The 23,365-nt window shown below is 40.3% G+C and overlaps 1 protein-coding gene across 4 annotated transcripts in view; it reads left to right on the top strand.

Moving 5' to 3' along the window:
• The first annotated feature begins 12,293 nt into the window (after positions 1-12,293).
• Positions 12,294-23,365, top strand: part of faap100 (FA core complex associated protein 100) — a 36,046-nt gene continuing 24,974 nt past the window's right edge. Inside the window, exons 1-2 of one of the 4 annotated variants that reach the window (XR_011954842.1) lie at positions 12,294-12,516; positions 14,679-14,791. Coding sequence is in view for 2 of the 4 variants with exons in the window: in XM_072558597.1 (XP_072414698.1) it covers positions 12,352-12,516; positions 14,679-14,791 (278 nt within the window). In the remaining 2 variants the exon portion in view is untranslated. Of the gene's footprint in view, positions 12,517-12,602; positions 12,970-14,678; positions 14,792-23,365 lie in introns of those variants that run through there. The other 3 variants (XM_072558597.1, XM_072558596.1, XM_072558598.1) reach the window with 3 other exon arrangements.

Genomic DNA, 23,365 nt, shown 5'->3' with positions numbered 1-23,365 from the left:
CAACTCCTAGTGCCAACATGACCTGACCATCTACAGCAACACTCTAGTATGAGGAGTAATATGTCTGAATCTTTATAGGAACTATTTATTTATACAAGTAATGTTAACAATCTGAGGAGAATTAATTGGGACCGAAATGCAGGGCATTTTCAATTGCATTAAGTGGAAAATCAGTCCTAAATTTCTTTGTTGGGATCTAATCAATCAAAAACATAGTGAGTGTTACAGGGAGTAACTTAAATTAAAAATACACAAAACTCAAAAATCATTATCTTCCAGTTTGATTCTCATTTTCTAAAGCTCAATCCCAATTAAAAAGCAAAGTAGGAGAATTTGGGGTTCACTTACATTAAAAACTTAAGTAAAAATGAGTAAATAAAATACAGTCGGTTCTGCTATAACACACGTTTCTTCAATGTGAATTGATTTTAACACAATTGAAGAGTTTAGACTGTTATTGTAGAACATGAACTTTCCTTACCTGTATTGGCTATAATGCGATTCTGGCCCCATTAGTTTAAATGGTGTGGCTATTGCACGATTTTCTTATAACGTGAGATCACACAAGAACGGAACTATCACGTTACATCAGAACTGACTGTAGTTAGATAATCCAAATTGCATAATCTAAGGTCACCAAATGAATCAGAAATGATATATTTGCAGGTTTTTTAGTCCAATGAGCACAAAAGGATAGAATTTCTAGTGAGGTGTCATATTTTAGTTGAATGGACCACCATTTCATTTCCTTCTGACAATGTTCTGTCTTCATTGTCCTGGTTTCAGAAGAATAGTCTGCCATTACTTTACAGAAACCATATACAGCAGCATGGAGTTATTTGAAATGATCAAACAAACTAATAGAAAAAAGCAATGCAAAAATTGGGAAAAAATATAAATTATTTTTCAACACAGAAGGCACTGTGACTCTGTAATTTATTCATATTCCATCCTGACCCTTCTAAGTGTCTGAATCCCAATGAAGATCAGAATCTTCTGTTTTTGGACTAAGTCTAGAAATATGAGAGATTAGCAGGAAGGAAAATCATGTAATCTAAACAAAATCTGCCTGATATTCCAGCAATTAGCCATCTGGTTGGCCGCTGCTAGGTGACCAACTGGGAATAAGACCCCAATTGAGAAAGTCTCATCCATTGAGAGCTGCCAGCCTGAGGAGGCCAGAGCTGTTGCCAGTACAACACTCCTAAACTCCCAGAGTGGAGAAGCAATCCAGGGATAAAGTTGCAGGGGGGGTGGAATAGGGAGCATTACAGGGAGAATGGAGTCATGGGGCTTGAAAGCAAGAGCAGGTGTGATACTCTGAGCTGCCATTCTCCTGCCCCTTGACCATGACCTTCATCAGGCCCACATGAGTTCAAATTGAGGGACTACCTACTCCACTCTTCTCCCAGCCCTCTGAGCTGACCCATCTCAGCTACCTGGAGCCGAGATTATTGCAGCAATAATTGATGGAAAATTGGCACTAGGTAAGAAAGACATAGTTTGAGCCTTCCTGTCTAGAACTGAATTCAACTTCAAACATTCTTTATAACTTTAATTTTATCCCAGTTAACACTAACCGGTAATTAATAATCTATGCATTAACTGCTGAAAATGCCATTAATAAGCAAAATGTCTCAAAATGTGCATGTTGTCAAATCCAATATGCTGAAAGATTTAATCTTTTGGTTATTTACACACTAACACTTAACAACATCACCTTCTTATGTTGGAATCTATTTTTTCATGAGCTCATGTTGTTAGTATATCCTTCAGAACTTTTTTTAAATTGATGAAGGTTTTTATTTTTTACAAAATTATAAAAATACAAATGATAGTATAACAATTCTATATTACAAAAAAACACTAACAAACTACTTACTCCTCTACACACAAGCCAAAACTATCACAAAAGTATGAACAATCTTTCCATGTTATAATTCGATAAATAATTGAACTTAGCAAATCAGTTTAAATTAGCTTAATTTATAATTAACTATCCTAACTTATCCTAGATTAAGTCCAACTCGACAAAATCAATTAAAATTAACTCAAACCAAATGAAATTAAATTTAATTAAGTGAAATTAAATTAAATTATACCACCTGGTGCACCTCCAGCAAAGCTCCCATCCATGGAAGCATCAAGTGTTATATTATTTATTCAAGTCTCCTCCCTGCAAGGTCCCCGACCGCCAAACCCAGTCCTCACGGCTATATAAAGGTTGTAGTCAATATGGCTGACAGGTACACGTCTATGTAATTTAAAAAGGGCTACCATGTATTATAGAATACTTCCGTTTTCTGGTGCACTGCATTCGTAAGAAAATCAGGGAACGTGCTCCATCATGAATCTATGCGACCACATGAGACTTGAGGTTTTCTGAGGTCCAGCTCATTAAAATGTTCTTCCTTACACAATACATGAGAATGTTGAACAATCTCTTCCCGTGCTTATCTTGTGAAGGCAGATTTGGCAATCCCAAAAGAAGGGATTCCGGATTCGTCCTAACTTCCATTCCGAGGATCTCTTCCATCTCATTCACTATGGCATCCCAGAACGTACGAATCTTATGGCACAACCACAGACAATGTGTCAGGCCGCCAGTACTTATCTTACATTTAGGGCATGTAAGATAAGGTAGGGCATCCTGGAGATGCTCCTTTCTTGAATTTTGCTAATCACTCCAGGGCCATATGAGGTCTGTGGAGAATCTTCAATTGCATAGCCTGCTCTTTATTGCATAGTGAGATCTTCTTCACATTCTCCCATATGTCCTCCCATGTTTCAGATGGTATTTCTACCCCCAGCTCCTGACTCCAGACTCCGTAGAGTCTTTCCATATTTTCCAAGGTCCCCCTCTCTGTAAATGACCGAGAGAATGTCCACACACCAGAGCACTCTTCTCTCCATGTCGAACTTGTAGGGCTGAGTTAAAAGTGTGGTCCTTCTCTGAATATAATCCCTAATCTGAATATAATGAAAGAGGTTCCTACTGGGTAGCCCAAACTTGTGATTTAACTGGTCATAAGACACCAGGACCTCACCCTCAAATAGATCTCCCAGATAGGAAACTCCCTTGACCTCCCACGTTTTAAAGCCAGAATGCATGGACCCCGGCCTGAAACCTGGGGCTCCAATTATGCAGGTAACCCCTGTCTTGCCGCATCATCCTCCATGCTTTAACCATGTTGATGACAATCGGGCTTCTACAGATTCCATTTCTATCCATAAACAGCAAGCTAAGGAGAGGATATCTTGCCTGGGAGGTCTTGATGTCAAGCCATATTGACCTTGGATCAGTCACTCACATAGGACAGTACAGTGCTTATTTGATATTGCTTAAAATCTGGGAGATCTACCTACGTCTTCCTCATTCACTGCCTCAAAGTTAGCGGCAACCCCAGCTCTCCCAGCCATAGCAGCCCTAGTTTACTTTTGCATTGACAAGCCAATTTACTTGCTGCAACAGTGGCCTCATTCTTCTTAGAAAGAATGTCAAATACAGCCCAAAAAGGTACAAGCCGGTCAGTGAGCCGCTCTTCAATCCCAGCACTGCTGGCACTAGCCACCTCTTGAACGGTCTTCAGTCAGCAGCTACCGTAAGGAGGTTTAAGCTCAAGGTAAATGGCTTCAGGGCTCACTGCGGCCAATCAGGTGAGCCACATTGAAGGGAGACATTTGTATGGCGTGGTTCTTTCAGCAAGGACACAACTAGGAGATCAGGTTTGCTCCCCTCCACCTGTACCTGCAGGGAGGCCACCAGATAATACCTGGCAGTTTTGCCACATGGGAGGTTGGCCATTCACCACTAACAAAATACCAGCAACAGTGGGATGACGCACTTTAGTTTAAGGCTAGGTGAACCACCCACCTCTGGTAAACTCCCAATAACTGCAAGAAGGTAATGGGTATGGCATCTCTGCCATTCCATCTTATTTTATCCCATCCTCCACCTCCTTCCTCCCAGGCTCACCCTTTTTAACCTCTTTTAGCCCATAAATTACGCACCACTGTTTCCCTGCTTTCAGGAACTATCTCCTCAAATCTCTTCTGTTGGTCTTAGTCTTCAAAAGCCTCGGTGAAATCTTTCACTTGGACCATGGCTAATGTCTCACAATGTTTTTAACGACTTGATGCTTATTTTGTTGGTTTTTCTAAACTGGGTTCTTTCATGGACAAAGTGTTTTATTAATGCAATAAATTAATCATGACAAAAATTAAATATTGTTGCATTTTGCTGCTCTTCTGAGTACCTGAGAGAACTGGTATTGTGCATCAGACAATACAAAGCAGCTTTCAAAATGTATGTTCGCAATGAAAGAAGTATTACATCTTCCTTGTCATTTTGTGAAATCATGTAATGGTAAATACAAGGGAATACACAGCACTAGCACTGGAGTTATTTAGTATCCACACATTCTGACAGAACCATTGATCCATTAATCATGGGTTCGAGAAGATACAATAATTTCTGCTCCGTCATTGCAATGCTCCTGAATTTCCCCTCACTGAGTCCATTTCTTAACTGCTTTGTTGTGATTATCCCCTCCCTTACCAATGCCAACTGCTGCAATGTGAAAATTTGCGAAACATTCTACACCAGTCCCAAATTGGAATAATCATCATTCCAGATCTCAGTATTAATTAGCTTTGGGACCATGCAAACTCAGCACAGTGAGGGGGATTTGTCACTGCAATGCACCATCTGTGATGTCTGAATCTAAACAAGGGGAATTTGTGATGAAAGTAAGTGTAGGATCAATTCACATTATTCCATCTGATCAGGCATTGCTTTTTCCTCAGTTCCCTGCATCAAGTGCTGTAAAGTTCTTGTTGTGTGAGTAATCAACCCTTTTACAATTAAATTAATACTTTTGGGTGTCAGCTTGAAATATAGGTACATTTTGGCAAGAATAGCAATTGGCATTCCTTGGTAATATAGCTACATCCTAAAGCTGGATAGCAATGAATATTGTTCATGACCTTTCATCATTTATGTATGTACATTTATTTTCATATGGTTTTATCTGTACAGAACAGTAATTCCATTCACTGGAAGGTATATAATGTTATTTTTGCAGTATGAATGTAGTAGAAGGCCACTTTTTTTTTCCTAATGATGATAAATTCTCTCGCTTTCAACATCCAAGACCTGCTGCTTTCATGATTTTTAAATGGTTTTGCAAATCATACTTTGCAAAAAAAACTTACTCTAATGCCCAGTAACCTGACAGTAAAATACTGCACATTCAGTTAGGAGAGTCAATACTTTCTCCCAGCCTTGGCTCTCATTCAAGAAATAAAGAAGAATGTGCAAGTACAGGAACATTGAAATAAAGGCAAAGTACTGGAAATATGCAGCAACTTGGATCTGTAAAGAGAGAGTTTCATGTTTCATTTGGGAAATGTAATCCTACACGCTCTCAATGTGAAACAATAAACTCTCTTTTCAGACATGATGGTCCTATTGCATTTTTGTTACTATGCTTCACATTTCCCTCTGGCAGTTTTTATTGTACAATCCTTCTGTGGGAAAAAGTAGGATGCAGTGGGAATGAATTAATTTTTGTTTGTCATTGTTGAGCCCACTCACATAAATTGTTGGGAATATTCTATTCACTCAATTGCCTTGGTTAATTCCGTTGTGCCTCCTAGTTTGATGTCTCTACAAATTTGACTAATTTGCAGACCTTTCACCTACCTCAAGTATCCTCCCTCCTCTTGAACCTCTCTCTCTGCCCTCTAAAACCCAGTCCTGGTCCTGAAGAAGGGTTACACCTGAAACATTGACTTCTTCACCTCCTGATGCTGCCTGGCTTGCTGTGTTCTCCCAGCCTCCTGCTTGTCCATCTTGGATTCAATCATCTGCAATTTTTTTGTCTCTAACCCACTACCGGCTTTTTTTTTCATTAACATATTTTTATTCATGAACCTAGTTTTCTAAACAACCTGATCAGAGATGTTATTACACACCTCTGGATTAGGTGGGCCTAGGAGTAGCAACACTACCACTGTGCCACAAGACCCCTCATTCTTAATCTTTAAATTGAAAACATTAGGTGTGACATCTGCTGTCTATTTTCTCCACTCCCCTCATTTAGCTCCTGAACTTGCTGCAGCCTGTTCTCAGATCTAACCTTAATACAGTCACCAAACTGGCTGACAAGGATAGTGTTGTTCTGATTATTGGGACAATGAGGGGTAATTAGGGTTCAAAGATGGGAGCCTAGAGATCTACTGTTCTCACATTGAGGTTGGGTGGGAACAGGAGCAGCACCCAATGCCTGTGATTTCAGTCCTATCCTCTGATGCTGTTGCTGTCTGGCATACTGACCATTTTGCAAAGACTGATCACCAACTCTCAGATGCTTCTTCCTACCTCCTCTTGGACTACACACCATCACTGAACATCACAACACCGTTTCTAGACTGTCATTGATCTCCTCCGGAGATTTACTTCTGCAGTCTCCTAACTCATTATTCTCGAACCACACCTTGCCCACTTTTACACTCTTCCTGAAATCCACAAACAGGACTCTCCTAATGGACTGATTCCCTCAGCCTCCTCCTGCCCTACTGATTGTATTTCTTGCTATCTTCACATTCTTTTTTTCTCCTATTGTCCAGTCGTTTATCAAATACATCTGTAAATTTATAATCACCATTTCAACGATTTCTAGTTTCTTCATTCTAATTGCCGACTCTTTACCACCAACATCTTTTCACCACCAGGACAGACTGAAGGCTAGAAAGACAATCAGTCTCCATCCACCACTGCCCTCCTCCTAATGGCTGAACTGTTCTTTTGATTGTTGAATTTCCTTTTTAACTTACTTCACTTCCTCCAAATAAAAGGTGTTGCTGTGGGTATCTGCATGAGCCACAGTTATGCTGGTCTCCTCTTGGGTTATGTAGAAAATTCCTTGTTCCAGTTCTACTCAGGACTCCTCTTCCCCACATTAATTTTCGGATACATTGATGACTGTATTGGTGCCACTTTCTGTACTCATCCAGAACTTGAATATCAGAAAAGACAGGAAGAAGGATTCTAGGAAGAGGATAAGCAACCCTTGGTTAACCGGGGAGGTTAAGTTTAGCAAGTCTTAAGAAGATTTGAGTTCAGGTTGAGATTCTGGATGTAAGTTTGCTTGCTGAGCTGGAAGGGTTGTTTTCAGATGTTTCGTCACCATACTAAGTAACATCAACAGTGAGCCTCCAATGAAGCACTGTGGTATGGTCTGCCTTTTATTTATGTGTTAAGGCTTCTTTGGGTTGGTGATGTCATTTCCTGTGATGATGTCATTTCCTGTTCATTTTCTCACAGGGTGGAAAATGGGATCCAAATCAATGTGTTTGTTGATAGAGTTCTTGCACATATCCCTGCTTGGCTTGTCTTAGGATGGATGGGTTGTCCCAGTCGAACTGGTGTTGAAGTAAAAACGAAACAAATTAGAGGAAACGTTCAAGATCATCAATAATATTCTTACTGGCATAAAATTCACTAAAGAAGAGGAAAACAACAACAAACTGCCATTCCTAGATGTCACAGTAGAGTTAACAGTCAATGTGGAACTTCAAACCAGCATCCACAGGAAAACAACACATACGGACCAAATACTGAACTACAGAAGCAATCAATACAACACCCACAAATGGAGCTGCATTAGAACATTATTTCAACTAGCCACCACACACTGCAGCACAGAGGAACTACGAAGAGCAGAGGAAAATCACCTATACAGTGTATTTGAAAAGAATGAACACAGTCTCCCGATTTCTCAGCAACAAAACCAAACAAGCAGACAAACGCGTCCAGAAACCCTAGCCACTCTCCCCTACATCAAGGATATCTCGGAAATGACTGCCAGACGACTCAGACCTCTTGGCATCGTGGTAGCCCACAAACCCATCAACACACTTAACCAGCAGCTAATGAATTTCAAAGACCCCATACAGACAACAAGCAAAACTAATGTCAGTTACAAAATACTGTGCAAGAACTGTAACAAACACTACATTGGACAAGTAGGTAGAAAACTAGCCACCAAGATACATGAATATCAACTAGCCACAAAAAGACATGACCCACTCTCACTAGTATCCTTACATACAGATGAGAAAGGACACCACTTCGACTGGGATAACACATCCATCCTAGGACAAGCCAAACAGGCACATGCATGAGAATTCCCAGAAGCATGGCACTCCAATAGGAACTCTATCAACAAACACATTGACTGGATTCCATTAACCACCCCCTGAGAAATAGAACAGGAAATGACATCACCACAGAAAATGACATCATCAACCCAACAAAACCCAAATACATAAATAGAAAGCAGGCCATTCCACCAGTGCTTCATCTGGAAGCTCACTGATGATGCTACCTAGCATGGTGACGAACCTTCTGAAAACAAACCTTCCAGCATAGCGAGCAAACTTACATCCAGTTAAGTTTAGCATTAGATTGAAAAAAAATATACAATGTGAAAAAGATTAGTGGTAAGCTAGAAAACTGAGAATGTTTAAAATCCAACAAAAAACAACTGATAACTAATGGAGAAAATAAATTTTGAGGGTATACTTGCAAGTAGTATCAATACTATAAGAAATAGGAACAGAAGAAGGCCTGCTCCACCATTCAATAGGATCAAGGCTGATCTGACAATCTTCTTGTCCACTCTCCTGCTCTTTCACCGTAACCCTTAATTTTCCTACTGATCAAGCATCTATCGCAGCCTTTAATATACACAAGGAATCTGCCCTCACAGCTCTCTGTGGCAAGGAGTTCCAAAGGTTCACCACCCTCTGAGAGAAGAAATTGCTTCTCTTCTCAGTACACATCAAGGCACATGGCAAGAGCTTCTTTAAATACAAATAACAAGGAAGAGAGAAGCTAAAGTGAACATAGACCCCTTTGAGAATAAAGCAGGGGAAATAAAAATGGGGTACCATAAAGTGACAAATGAATTAAACAAATACTTTAAATCAGTCTTTACAGTAGAAGATGTCAATTGCATTCCAAAATTACTAATTGTTCAAGGGACAAAAGGGCATAAAATAAATACAATAACTATCACTACAGAAAAAGTGCTAGGGAATGTAATGGAACTCAAGGCTGCTAAGTCCACAGGACCTGATGCATTCTAGGATTTTAAAGGAAGTAGCTACAGAAGTAATGGATGAATTAGTAGTAATCTTCCACAAATCCTTAGTTTCTGGAAAAGTTCCACAGGATTGGAAAACTGCCAATGTAACAACTTTATTTGATTTGCCATGATTTATTTCATTTGATTTACTTATTATCACGTGTATTTGTTACAAGTACAGTAAAAAGTGTTGTTCAGTGTCACCATTCTCCAGCACTATCCCAAAACACAGACTATAAAGCCATAAAATAAACCAATAAAGTTCATCTTATAGGCTTACCTCAATAAGGTTAGGTGGTCTTTGGAACAGCTCCCGCTCCTAGCTCAGCCACTGCCCTGGATCTGGGCTCCACCATCCCTTATGCTTCGAATCCCTGCTGTTAAACTGATGGCACTGCTGCAATCATGTTTCACTGTGCCACTGTCACTAGAACAAAGAGTTGCCACTTTCCTTTACCACCTCACCCTCACCAATGCCGCTGTCGCCATGAGCTCACCAAGGGTTGCCTCCACCAGTGTCGCAGGGTCCTGCACTGGGACCAGACTCGCCGCTGTGACAGCCTTTGTTGTCAGGATCCTGGCCCTAGCCGCAGACCTGGACAGACAGCTGTGAGTCTGGATCGGGTTTAAACCTGGGGTCTGCTCCTCACTCGGTGGGAGACCACAGGCTGGTGTACAGCTGCGTCTACCTCAACCTGGTATTGCTGCTGCCACTGCTGAACACCCCTTTTGTCTGCTATTCTGTTCAGGGCCAAGGGAAAATGGTCTTTTATTGGGAAAATGTTAGGGACTATCATAAGAGCATTTAGCATTGCATAACATGATCAGAGTTAGCATGGCCTCATGAAGGGAGATTCATGCCTGATAAATTTACTACAATTCTTTAAGGAGGTAGTAAGCAGTATAGTTAAAAGGGAAACAGTAGATGTAATATATTTTGATTTTCAGAAGGCATTTGCAAGGTAGCACACATTATCCTACTTAATAAAAGACCATGGTGTTGGAGGTAGTATATTAGTGTGCATCGAGGATTGGCTAATAGAAGGTAGAGAGTTGGCATTAGGGGGCATTTTCAGGCTGACAACTTGTAACTAGTGGAGTACCACAGAGATTAATGCAGGCGCCACAATTAAGTGAATGTTTGATACCCAAGTTTGTGGATGACATAAAAATATGTAGGAAGGCAAGTGGTGAGGAATACACAAAGAGTTGACAAAGGGATATAGGCAGAATAAGTGAGCAGGCAAAAACTTGACAGATGGGATATGATGTGGAAAAATATGAGCTCATGCATTTTAGAAAGAAGAATAGAGGAGCTGAATATTACTAAAATAGTGAAAGGCTGCAGAAGGCTACGGAACAGAGGGATTTGGGAGTCGTCATGCATGAATCACAAAAAGCTAGTATTCAAAAAAGTGGAATTTTGGCCTTTATTTCAAATAGAATGGAATATGAGAGGTAAGGAGGTTTTGCTACAGCTGTAAAGGTCACGAGTCAGACCACTCCTAGAACACTGTGAACAGTTTTGGGCCCTTCTCTAAGAAAAGATACAGTGGCAGTAGAGGTGATTACACTTCTCCACACCCTCCCTGCTGTAAGGTCTTAATTCTGTTGTCTCAGCTTCTCCATCTCCATCTCCGTCACATTTGTTCTGATGAGGCAACCACATGCTGTTCTGATATGTCTTTTTTTCATCAAAACTGAAGGTTCTACCTGTTCCCCTAAATGTGCTGGACCCATTTGTGCACTCTCATTTTGACTACATCCCCACCCTCCCAGAATGCTGGGAGGTTCCCTTTGTCTTTGCATTCTAACCCACCAGGCTCCACATTCAAAGATAAAACAAAGAACTGGAGGTACTGGAAATCTGAACCAAAAAAAATCCCAGAAATTGCTATCACTGGACTCAAATATTAAATCTGTTTTCTCTCCACAGATGCTGCCAGAGCTACTGAGTTTCTCCAGCAATTTCTGTTTTGTTCCATATTGGAAGGATCATCCTCTACCATTTCTGCCACTACCTCTCCCTGTCAGCACATCAAAGGAGGTTGTCACCATGACATTCTGGTCCACTCCTATGTTATCTAACTTCCCTCCTACTGCACCTTTCCATGCAATTCCCTGTCGAGAAGGATTTGGAAAACAGGATCCAGCAAATTCAGAGGGAAAAGCACTGGGACCTTCTTACTGCTGCACTTTGCAACTAATTGTGCATTGCTGTTTGAATTTATGAAACTCGACTGTCTAAATTCATACAGGTTCACCACTCTAACCAATCACGCTTCTGTTGTTTGAAAATAGCTCAGTGATGAATCAAATGGACCATTTCATCCTGAAATTGAGTGGAAGAAAATTACAAAAAATGAAATTCTCTGACACAAAAAACGTTTTTGTCTTCTTGTGAGTTTTGCCCCTGGCTGCCAAGGTATACTTTCATTACATTGCTCATTCCTGATGAACGGCTTTTGCCCGAAACATCGATTTTCCTGCTCCTTGGACGCTGTCTGACCTGCTGTGCTTTTCCAGCACCACTCTAATCTTGACTCTAATCTCTAGCATGTGCAATACCCACTTTCGCCTATACTTTCATCACAGTCAGCCCTCCACGATTAAACAATCACTTTTAAAGAATAAACTTTTAAATTTATTTGGAGGAAGAAAAATGAGAAAAACAACTTTGTGGGGGGTGGGGACGGGTTTAATTGGCACCACTTTAGGCTGTCACTTATTCGCAAGATTTTGTTTTCAAACAGCCATACATTAAAAATACCTTTACGAAATTCTGGAGTCTTGTAATTTACGAGTTATGGTTACACTCCCTAAATGTGTTTCTTCTATTTCCTTTTTTAAAAATAAGCAATAAAAAATGGAAAATGCCCAAAATCTATCCACTACAGGCGGTTAAGAACTGTGAAAAGGGAGAAGTTTAAGTTAAAGTCAAAAGTTATTTCTGCAGAACTGACAAATTCCACACCCGTGACATTATTTCCACTAGGTTTTTTTTAGCAGTTTCTGCTGTTCAAATCGATACTGCAGTTTATTTTAGGGAGTAGCAGGAATGGTTCCCATTCTTTTTCATACTTGGATCGACTGCCCTTGGGTTTTGTGGGGAGGCGGCCTGTTTTGATCTTCGTGGCGCTCCGTAGAGCGTCTCCCTCGGATTGGCTGCAGCGCTCGGATTCCGGGAGCTTTTGCAGAGATGGCGGGATGTCGGGCGAAAGCTGTCAGCTACCTGGAGCCCGTGAAGCTGGGTCCGGGGCTCGCCAGTGGAGGTGTGCGGCTGCTGGGCTCTCCGGGCCGCCCGTGCGTGTGGAGCCGATCGGAGTTTGTCTTCGTTTATCAGAGGGACAGCGGCTTGTTACAGGCGAGTGACAGCTGCCAATCACCGGCGTTCATTTCCTTTGTGACGTTACAGGCCGGTCCAAGCCGCTACATTGTTTCCGACTACTGTATCTTTTTCAAGCCATCACTGGGACATGGACTGGAGCCCATCTTTTATCCATTGCCATTCCCAAATACTTTATGGTTTCTGTTTTGGACCTTGTGCAACCCCTTAGGAGACCAGCTTGACAAATCCATGCTATGAGAATGAGTGGAATCTTCTGCCCTGTATTCTAGGCGAGCTTGATGGAGTGTCAGCAAACGTTGCTTCCAGAACTTCCCAAATAAAGTCCATGTTATTATGAAGGCTCTTGGGCTACTTTCTTGCCCTGATGCCAGTTGAGTGAAGGGGTGTTAGCAGCGCGTGGGAGTCTCACCATGAGGGAGCATGACAACCAACCTTAATGGATTTGCTTGCAGCTTCCTGTAGGGGTGGGTAAGTGTCTGGTTGAGGGAATGCAGCACTGAGTTTGAGGGACCCATGAATGCCAAAAAGACCTGATGTGGGACATGAACCTAGGGTCTTCTGGCTGAGAGATGACTGCCCACTGAGTCACTCCAGCTCCTTTTCACTAACGTATTATCAAATACAAATTTTCATTATGTCCAGAAGATGACATTAGGTGGTGGCCCAAGTTTTGCTCCAGGATGTGGATTGTATTGGATGCTGAAGGGATGATTGACAGGTTGAGATTCTTGGACAAGTAACAGTGACCAATCTAGCAGTGAGGCAATCTGCACCCAATCTATGCGAGTCTGGGCTACTGCTAAATTCATGGGGATTTTCTTTTTGCGAGTTATCAGTGACAGTCTAAAACTATCGTGTAAGCTCATTATGTATTGAAACCAGTGGCCTAAATTTAGTTTTAGTTTCTTTGCTGACATCGGCAACAATTGGAGTAGGATTCAGGCCTTCTCCACCCAGGATTCCTCTGGGTGGAGAAGGCCTGAATCCTACTCCAATTGTTGCTAATGTCAGCAAAGATACTAAAACTAAATTTAGGCCACTGGTTTCAATACATAATATGCTCTGGGACTGTCAAAGTACACTACAGTTGGAAATTCAAGATTGCCCTTGTAACTCTACAGTTCTTGTAATTCTCACCACCTGCCACTTACTCCCCTTTCTCTTCTGCCACAGACCCCTCTGAGATTTGTCTTTGGTGCTCAAGACTACCAGTCACTTCAGTAAAATGCAGAACTGCCTGGGAATGTGCAATGGATATCAGTGGACCATGCAAAATGAAATCTACAGTTGTTATTCTTGATAGTCATATCTGAACATGTACTCTTATAGACATTGAGCGAGAATGGAATTCTGAGTGGCTGTGATATCTACCATGGGCAATACTTTACTGACTGTCAATGTTTGGGTTTAGGATGAAGAATTAAGTCCTATCTGCTTCAATTGAAATAATTCTCACCTTTGAGTCAGGCAGTCCTATGGTCAAGTCCCACTTCAGAAATGTAAGCACATATATCTAGATTGACACCTCAGTACAATACTGAGTGACTGCTGGTTTGTTGGAAATGATGTCTTTGAGATGACACAGTAAACTGACTCCCCTCTGTCGTCTGAATTAAAAATAAGAGTTTCTGTTCACAATTTTGGAAACAAAAACACAAATTTTTCTTGGCAATTGTTTATTCCTCAACCAGCACTAAGAACAGATTATCTGCTATTTGAGGGAGTTTGCTGTGTACAAATTGGTTGCTCTGCTTCCTACGTCAGTTTAGATTAGATTCCCTACAATATGGAAACAGGCCCTTCAGCCCAACAAGTCCATACCGACCCTCCGAAGAGTAACCCACCCAGACCCAGTCCCCTATATTTACCCCTGACAAAATGCACCTACCACTATGGGCAATTTAGCATAGCCAATTCACCTGAACTGCACATCTTTGGATTGTGGGAGGAAACCAGAGCAACTGGAGGAAACCCACACTGACACGGGTTCCATAACCAGACTGCATAAAATACTGAGATTGTGAAATGTCTTACACAAATACAAGCTCTTGGATAAAATGGTGGAGGAGATGCTAATCCTTCATGAACTGTCACACTGTTGTAACCAGCAGCTAGAAGAAATTGGTGGGGAAAATGGAAAGGTTTAAAAATCTTCACTTTGTTTTTTGCATTACTAGATTGTGTACAGGTTCCCCAGCTCTGTATGGCACGTGGAAGTGGACAGTAGAAATGAGCGGTTGTTCGTGCTTTGTGCCGGAAGTGGAATATACAGCATATCGTTGAACCATAGGTAGGATATATTCAGTGTAATATTGTACTACTTAATCAAGAATAGATATAAATAAATACAGTAATATATTGCCTAATAGTGGTGCTGAATAAGGCAGAGTACACTGTTAATTGAACAGAACTCAATATTGCTATATTGTGATTGTTGCATGATTATAATAAATTTAAAATTTTCATCATTCTAGACCTAAAAATGCTTGTAAACTCACTCAGAAGCAATGAAATAATTGTATAATTTCATAAATTGTAGATTTTTCATTATAAGTTCAATATTTCAAGGATTTTATTCAAGACAGTCCTAACAATGAAACAAGGTTGAAAAGTTAAGAAGCTTTAGGTTTTTGAATATTTACTGATTAATATCTACATTGCTGCCATAATTTGCAACAGCATAACTCATTACTTAGTGCGCTAGCATTTGTTAGCATCTTTGGGTCTTAACCAATGTCACCAATATGCAGTATGTTATTGTTTTCTGCTACTGATAAAAATCCTTTAAAAATAGTTTTGCTATGATGATATTTAGAACTTAAGTGATTGTGCCAAAAATATCAATAAACACAGCCAAAGGTATTGTGAAAATGTATGCAATGGTCTTTATATGTTGAGAAACAAGATACAATAGGGTAGAAATCATGTTTCAGTTATCAAAAAATCTGCTTTGATCTATTGTGAGGATTTTTGGCATCATACCTGAGGAACCCCAGAGGGAATTTAGCACAGATTTACCGGAATAATAACTTGGACGCCAACGATTAAGCTTTGAAGATTAGGGTTATGTTCTCCTGAATTTAGAAGGTAAAGGAGATTTGATTCACATTTTCAAGATACTAAGGGAAACAGATGGTATTTATTGGGAGAAACCAATTCCGCTGGCTGAGGAATCTAGGACAAGGGGCCTTGGTCTAAAACATTGAGGCAAACCTTTTCAAAAGTGAAGATAGTGAACACTTCTACAAAGACACAGGGTGTTTGGAGTTTGGAACTCTTTTCCACAAATAGCAATTGGTGCTTAATCGATTGTTAATTTTAAAACAGAAATTGATCTTTTTTTTGTTAACAAAGAACAGTACAGCATAGGAACAGGCCCTTTGGCCCTCCAAGCCTGCGCCCACACATTCTGCCCTTCCATTCTAAGTCTGCCTTCACTTACACGATCTGTGTCCCTCTATTCCCTTCCTATTCTTGTATTTGTCCAGGTGCTTCTTGAATGACACGATTGTATCCATTTCCATCATCTCCTCTGGCAGCATGTTTCAGGCACTCACCACCTGGAAAGACTTGCCTTGCACAACACTTTTAAACTCCCCCCACTGCACCTTGAACCTGTGTCCCCGAGTAATTGACCCCTCCATTCTGGGAAAAAGCTTCATACTTTCCACTCTATCCGTGCTATTCACAATCTTATAAACTTTCGTCAGGTCGCCCCTCAACTTCCAGCGTTCCAGAGAAAACGAACCCAGTCTGTCCAACCTTTCTTCATAACTAAAATCCCCCATACCAGGCAACATCCTAGTAAACCTTTTCTGTACCCTCTCCAAAGTATTCACATCCTTCTGATAATTGGTGACAAGAACTGTATGCAATATTCCAGGTGTGGCCTAACTAAAATTCTATGAAGCCACAGCATAACTTGCCTATCCTTATACTCAATGTCTCTTCCAATGAAGACAAGCATGCCATTGGCCTTTTTTAGTACATTATCTACCTGCACTGCCACCTTCAGTGACCTGTGGATCTGCACACCCAGATCCCTCTGCATATCAATACTCCTAACAAATCTGTTATTCACTGTATAATTTCCACCTGTACTTGACCTTCCAAAATGCTTCATCTCACATTTGTCCAGATTAAACTCCATCTGCCATTTTTCTGCCCATGCCTTCAACTGATCTATATCCTGCTGTATCCTCTGACAATCCTCCTCACTATCTGCAACTTCTCTAATCTTTGTATCGTTCTCAAACTTACTGACTTGACCAGTAGTAGGCTGCATGGTAAGGGATATGGGGTAATGGTGGATTTATGGAGTTAAGTCACAGACAAATCATGATCTCATTGAATTGCAAACAGGCAGAACCCCCATTGGATGTTCTTCCAACTCAGAATACCGTCATGCAATTAAATGTCCTAAATGGAACAACAAGGTTTTCAAAATTATGCACGACATGGAATGATTGGAAGGAAAAGATGGAGATACTGAATTGGCAGGGGTAATTGTTCAGCTTAGTAATGAGTTAATATTTTAGTCATAGACTCATTCAGTGGGGCTGCGTTGGACAGTGAATGCATATCCAGTGTTTAATGTGGTTTGGTTAGTTTTTTTTTCATAATAATGATTGAAGTAAGGTTAAGGAACTTGAAAAATTTTCCTGCTTCAGGTTGTGCTTGACAAATGCTGATGCCACCAAAATGAGTGGTGATTCCCTGTAACCTAGCTGGGAATTTTATCAGCACAAACATATTGTCAATGGAAATACTCTTATAGTTGAGCAGGCATCTATGAAAAAGGCTCAAATGAAACTGACCAAGGAACACAATGGTGCAATTGTTTTGCATAAATCACTGGATTGGCAGTTTACACAATGCTGACATTTCAGAAGTTAGATATTATTAAATAAATCAAAATATTAAGCAGATGTTATTGGCGTCAGGAAGTAGGATTTTAAAGGAACAAAGGCTCATTATCTTAAAACTACATCAGCAGTTTGCCTATCATCTAAAGAATGCAAGAGTATCAGTATATTAAACCAATAGAAAAGATTAGCGAAAAATGTTATATATGTTAAAAAAAACCGTCATGGCCTATGATGAATCTCCCATTAACAAGATTGAAGTAACGGACTTGAAGATATGGCCGTAGAATATTTTCATCTTGCATTTCATAGACAATGGCAACTAGATTTAGTCAGTTTACAGTAATGTAGAAATGAAGAATATTAGAAGAGGCAATGAGGAAATGGATAGGGGCCAGATAGAGGCACTGGCTAAATTCCCAACTGACATTGGAGGGAATTTGCCAATCATAAATTTCAGAATTTGTATGAAAATGTGAACATTGGAGTATCAAGGAAAACGGCAGTAAAATAAAGTCTCCTCAGTAGTAGTGTGCATGAAAGAAATCACATAGCAACAGGTGAGGTGATTCATAAAATCCTAGCGATAAATCAAGTTTGAAATTAATATCTGTTCCAGTATGGGCAATGCCCACAAAGAAAATGGAAAATAGTTGGCGTCCATAATTTATATCAGTTAGCTTTAGGAAGAAGTAGGGGCGGCACAGTGGTTAGCACTGCTGCCTCACAGCGCCAGAGACCCGGGTTCAATTCACGCCTCGGGTGACTGAATGTGTGGAGTTTGCACATTCTCCCCGTGTCTGCGTGGGTTTCCTCCGGGCGCTCCGGTTTCCTCCCACAGTCCAAAGATGTGCAGGTCAGGTGAATTGGCCATGCTAAATTGCCCATAGTGTTAGGTAAGGGGTAAATGTAGGGGTATGGATGGGTTGCACTTCGGTGGGTCAGTGTGGACTTGTTGGGCCGAAGGGCCTGTTTCCACACTGTAATGTAATCTAATCTAATCTAGAGAAATTTCTTTGTTATTGGATGATTATCCACTAGTTTGGGAAGGGACTACACTCGGCTCAATATTGTTTCTGAGAACTCGAATGCCCTACATATTTGGAGAAAGCTTACTTGGAAAAGATCACTTACATCGTGAGAAAATAAAGCCTGCTCTTCAAAGGAAGATGACTTTGTACCCATGGAAGATCAGTTGCGTTTGACTGGACAGTTAACTCTGTTGTATAGTCAGACTAGACCCAGTGCCAGTTATGACGGATTGGAACTCAGTGCTGTGATGAAGCGTGCTACTATTAAGGAAGTCTTGAGAGTAAAAACATTTGTGAAATCTAATTCAGAAAAGTACAGGCTCAATTTGTCAGCCTTGGATAAGACAGAAAATAGATTAATTAACAGCATAGCATTTACAGAAGAAAAAAGAAATCCACTCTTTGCAATGAGCATCTGTGAGTTTTATAGATCAACTATTGTACATATGAAGTGACAAAATAGTAAATATCTAGTTGCTGTTTTATTGGGTTACTATGTGAAGCGTATGTCCTCAGTACTCAAGTTCTTGTTGATTTGAAGTACACAAAGATTGTTAAAATTGTGTGCATCTGAGAAGTCTATTCCATTCCAGTCTTGGGTTCATGAGCTCAGGTAATGGTAGCTTCAAATGTATAAGTAAAGCAAAAATCTCCAATTCTTTCCAGAATTCGTCTCCTCTCCACTTGATAGCCTAAGACATAGAAGATAAAGCGGTTATTTAGAATAAATGTGAATTATTATATAGGAATCAGACTATTCATGTGAAAGGTGAGCAGCTTTTAACCAAGTGCAAAGCTAACAAAATATGTGTTGTGATGGGGTGAGAAGGAGTTGTAGAATGTGATGTTGCTCATTGAATGGTTGAAAAAGACTTCTTCAATATTGCTTCATACCTATCATTTTAGGCTAGCAATGCTTGAAATATCGCAATGAAAGAAACATAAGGATGAACTATAGGGAGAGGCTGAATAGGCTGGGGCCGTTTTCCCTGGAGCGTCAGAGGCTGTGGGGTGACCTTATAGAGGTTTATAAAATTATAAGGGGCATGGATAGGGTAAATAGACAGGATCTTTTCCCTGGGTTGGGGGAGTCTGGAACTAGGGGGCACAAGTTTAGGGTGAGAGGGGAAAGATTTAAAAAGGACCTAAGGGGCAACTTTTTCACGCAGAGAGAGGGTGGTGCGTGTATGGAATGAGCCGCCAGAGGAAGTGGTGGAGGCTGGTACAATTACAGCATTTAAAAGACATTTAGATGGGCATATGAATAGTTAGGGTTTACAGGTATATGGGCCAAGTACTGGCAAATGGGACTAGATTAGTTTAGGATATCTGATTGGCATGAACGAATTGGACCGAAGGGTCTGTTTCCGTGCTGTATATCTCTAAGACTGTATATGAAGCATCACATGCTCTTCTCTGGGATGACTATTTCTGTGCAGCAGAGTTTGTCATGTTTTTGTTGGAAAAGAACAGTTTATGTGGTCAGTTGGCCTAGGAAGTCAAGAGAATAGCAAAGACAGTTAAAAGTAACTTTGCTGCTGAAATCTTGGCACTAATGTAAGCTATTGGTATAGGGGTATGTTTATACAATAATCTAAAACAAATGCTATACAAGGGACAATTTGAGAAACACAATTTAGGAGCAAATTACTACAGATGCTGGAATCTGTACTAAAAACAAAAAGTGCTGGAGATCACAGTGGGTTGGGCAGCATCCGTGGAGATAGAGCAAACTAATGTTTCTAGATGACTTTTCATTAGAGCTGCTCTGGTGAAGAGTAATCTGGACACGAAACATTAACTTACTGTCTATCCATAGATGCTGCCTGATAGATGCGATTCTCAGCATTTTTTGTTTCTGTACAATCTGAGAGATATTTAAAACCCGAAAGGACTGTGGATGCTGTAAATCAGAAATAAAAAAAACAAGTTGCTAGAAAAGCTCAGCAGATCTGGAAGCATCTGTGCAGAGAATTCAGAGTTAACGTTTTGGGTCCGGTGACCCTTCCTCAGAATGCTGAGTTCTAAGGAAGGGTCACCGAACCCAAAACGTTAACTCTGATTTCTCTGCACAGATGCTGCCAGACCTGCTGAGCTTTTCCAGCAATTTCTGCTTTTATTTCTGAGAAATGTTTACCCACAAAATTTCATGTGGGTAATTGTTCACTTTGGGGTAATGTATGTTCACTGAGTAAAGGTTGAGCATCGACCTTACCAACATAAAGGAAATCCTAGAAAGAAAATAAATTTCCAAAGCAAGTTACCAATTGTCAGAGATTTTCATTTTAAAAAAGGGTCTTTGCTTCAATAAATTGCTGGAGACCTTTGAAGAGGGAGGTTGATGTTATGAGGAATGATAAAAATACAAACAAATACTATTTCTGTCAATCTGTAATTAAGCAGTATTTTTTGGTTAAGGTAAGAAATGGGAACGTGGAAGGTTAATTGAATTATAAGTTATGAAATATGAAGAAAAAAATTGTTTAATATTTTCACTAGTTTTTGTTTAAAATTGGTTGTCTTCAATTGTTTGTTTAAGGGAACAAAGGGAAATCTTTTGTTATAACAAGTATGTAAGTGGGGTAAATTGATTAATTGATTGGGTGAATCCAAAGGGCAAATAGGAGGTTCTTGTATGTGGGAGGATCCATAGGATTGAAAATTCAGTAAGCTCTACTGAGTCTTGGCTTCCTTAATAAGTTGGCTGTGATTTTACATTGGTCCCTAACCACCAGCAGTTTGACATAGTTTCTATGGCAGTGTGATGATGATGTGGCATTACAAGGTGTGTTTTATCTGGGTTTCTTTTAGAGAGAGATTGGGGGACAGGTGCCTAGTAGTCTATGAGAAGATAAACAACGTAGGAGGTCCTGGGATTTTTTTAAAGTTGGAACAATAGAAGCAGCCTGAGTGGGTCAAGTTTCCCACAGATCCAGGATTTCTAGTTAGCTTTTGGCAGTTGTTGCTGTTGGTGAATTAATCATTTTGCTTCATCTTTCACAGGAGGTCGGTGCTGACAGACAAGTTGTTAGTCTATCAGCAAGGGTAGTATTACAGCGCTTGAAATGTACTAGGGGTCGGTTAGCCTAGTTGGCTGGGCAGTTAGTCCCTGATGCAGAGTGAAGTCAGCAGTGTGTGTTCAATTCCCATACCAGTTGAGGTTACTATGATGGTCCCTTCTTCTCAATCTCTCTCCTTGCCTGAGACATGGTGACCCCTAGGTTAAACGCCACCAGTCGTCTCTTTAATGAGAGGGCAGCCCCATAGACCTCTGAGCCATGGTGACTTTTGATATGTATCACTGTTGACTGCTACAACAAATTCTTGTAGCAAAAATCTCTATGGACCAAGTTGAATGTGATGTACAACATGGTTTTCATCTATAAAAATAATTGTTGGCCAAAATTATTGAATTTTTGCCAGTGATGAAAGGTAGGGTTACCATTCTATAAAGTTAGAACAGAAAATATGGTTTAGATTTGAAATAAGGCAAGACTGTAAGTAAAATTATTAAAGTGACATTGGTCATTACACTACAGCCAGGTATGGAATGGCCACAGTATCAGATGAAACTCTGTTTATTAATGCATAACATTTCTGATGTTGGGAAATGTGCGAGAAGGGAGAAGAATTATACTTTTTTAACATGTAAGTGGAGTAAAAATTGTAAGGGCTGAAAAAGTAAAAAATATAATGCTCTTTGAACACAAACTTTGAGAGGAAAATGGACATTGGTTTCATTAAAACATTCAATCAGTAGAATGAGCTTGGAATAATGAAATAAAGTGACATACAAAACTAAAATGTCCTGTGGATATAGTGTTCTGTTTTACATTGGAAGAATATTTTCTGCTCTTCATAAAACCTGCACCATAAAACATTTAACAGCTGTAGCCTGATAGCTGTAACACAGCAGCTGCCTTCAAACAGGAATCTCAGTCTAGACTGTCATTTAATGCCCAGACCTTCCCGAGGGGGTATGTTTCTCTGCATCAGCTCAATCACCTCAGGGAGGAAACAGAAAATGGGGAGGGGAATGTATTTCATCTATTGAGCACACCTCCCAGCTGGTTGATAAAGGATCCGCATCTGCTTGAAACCTGACTGGTAATGAAAAGAAAATGCAAGTAAGCACCTGAATTTGCAACTTCGAACCTCAGCTGATTTTTCATGTTTTTGACTTGTTGCTGGGTTCCAAATCTGCTTGGATTGTGTAAGTAGGGTAGAGGCATAGTCTGAAACCTTTGCTTTGCTGATTATAGCATTTCATGGATGTTTAAGTACACCCTGAGTAGGACAGGCAATTGGTTAACTATTGAGAGTTGTACATTGTCTTGGACTACATAACCCCAATTGTTTGTCATTTTAATTATTGACCTGAACCTAGGAGCAATATTGAAGAACATTTGTCTCCCTTTTGTTCTTCCCAGATCCATTCTCATTAGTTTCCTCCCCCACTTGTTACCCATTAATATCATTTTTCATTTCTCTAGTGAGAGATAAATAGTTCTTCTGGTCTTTTATCAAAATTAGTGTAATTGGAGAGTACGTCAGGTTATACATGTCAAGTGTGAAACTTTGCAGAATTCTGTTATTAAATGCTAGGTTATGTTCTATAATCCACAGAGATAGAAAAAAAAAATAGGCCTGCATTCAAAGTTAGGAAAGAAGAAATGTATCTTTGCCATGGCTAGTCCTTCCCTACTGTCTGCATACGTTGCTCTCTGTTGTCCTCCCAGCCTCTTTCTCAAAGTCCCAGTAAGAAGCAGCATTCCTCTCCTCTTGCCAAAGTATCACCGAGTTGGTCCTGCCAAACTTCCCATCCTGCTCAGCCCTTTCTGTATCACCTCTTCAACTCTCTCTGTGAATTGCTCATTGTCCCTCTCCCATTTCCTTCCAAACTGTTGATTCATTCATTAATAAGCCCCTGATGTCCACAACTATAGGGCAGTTCTTTAGGGAAGGAAA

Source organism: Chiloscyllium punctatum, chromosome 39, assembly GCF_047496795.1.
Source record: "Chiloscyllium punctatum isolate Juve2018m chromosome 39, sChiPun1.3, whole genome shotgun sequence".
Taxonomy (NCBI): Eukaryota; Metazoa; Chordata; class Chondrichthyes; order Orectolobiformes; family Hemiscylliidae; genus Chiloscyllium; species Chiloscyllium punctatum.
This window is presented reverse-complemented; position numbering and strand designations above follow the sequence as displayed.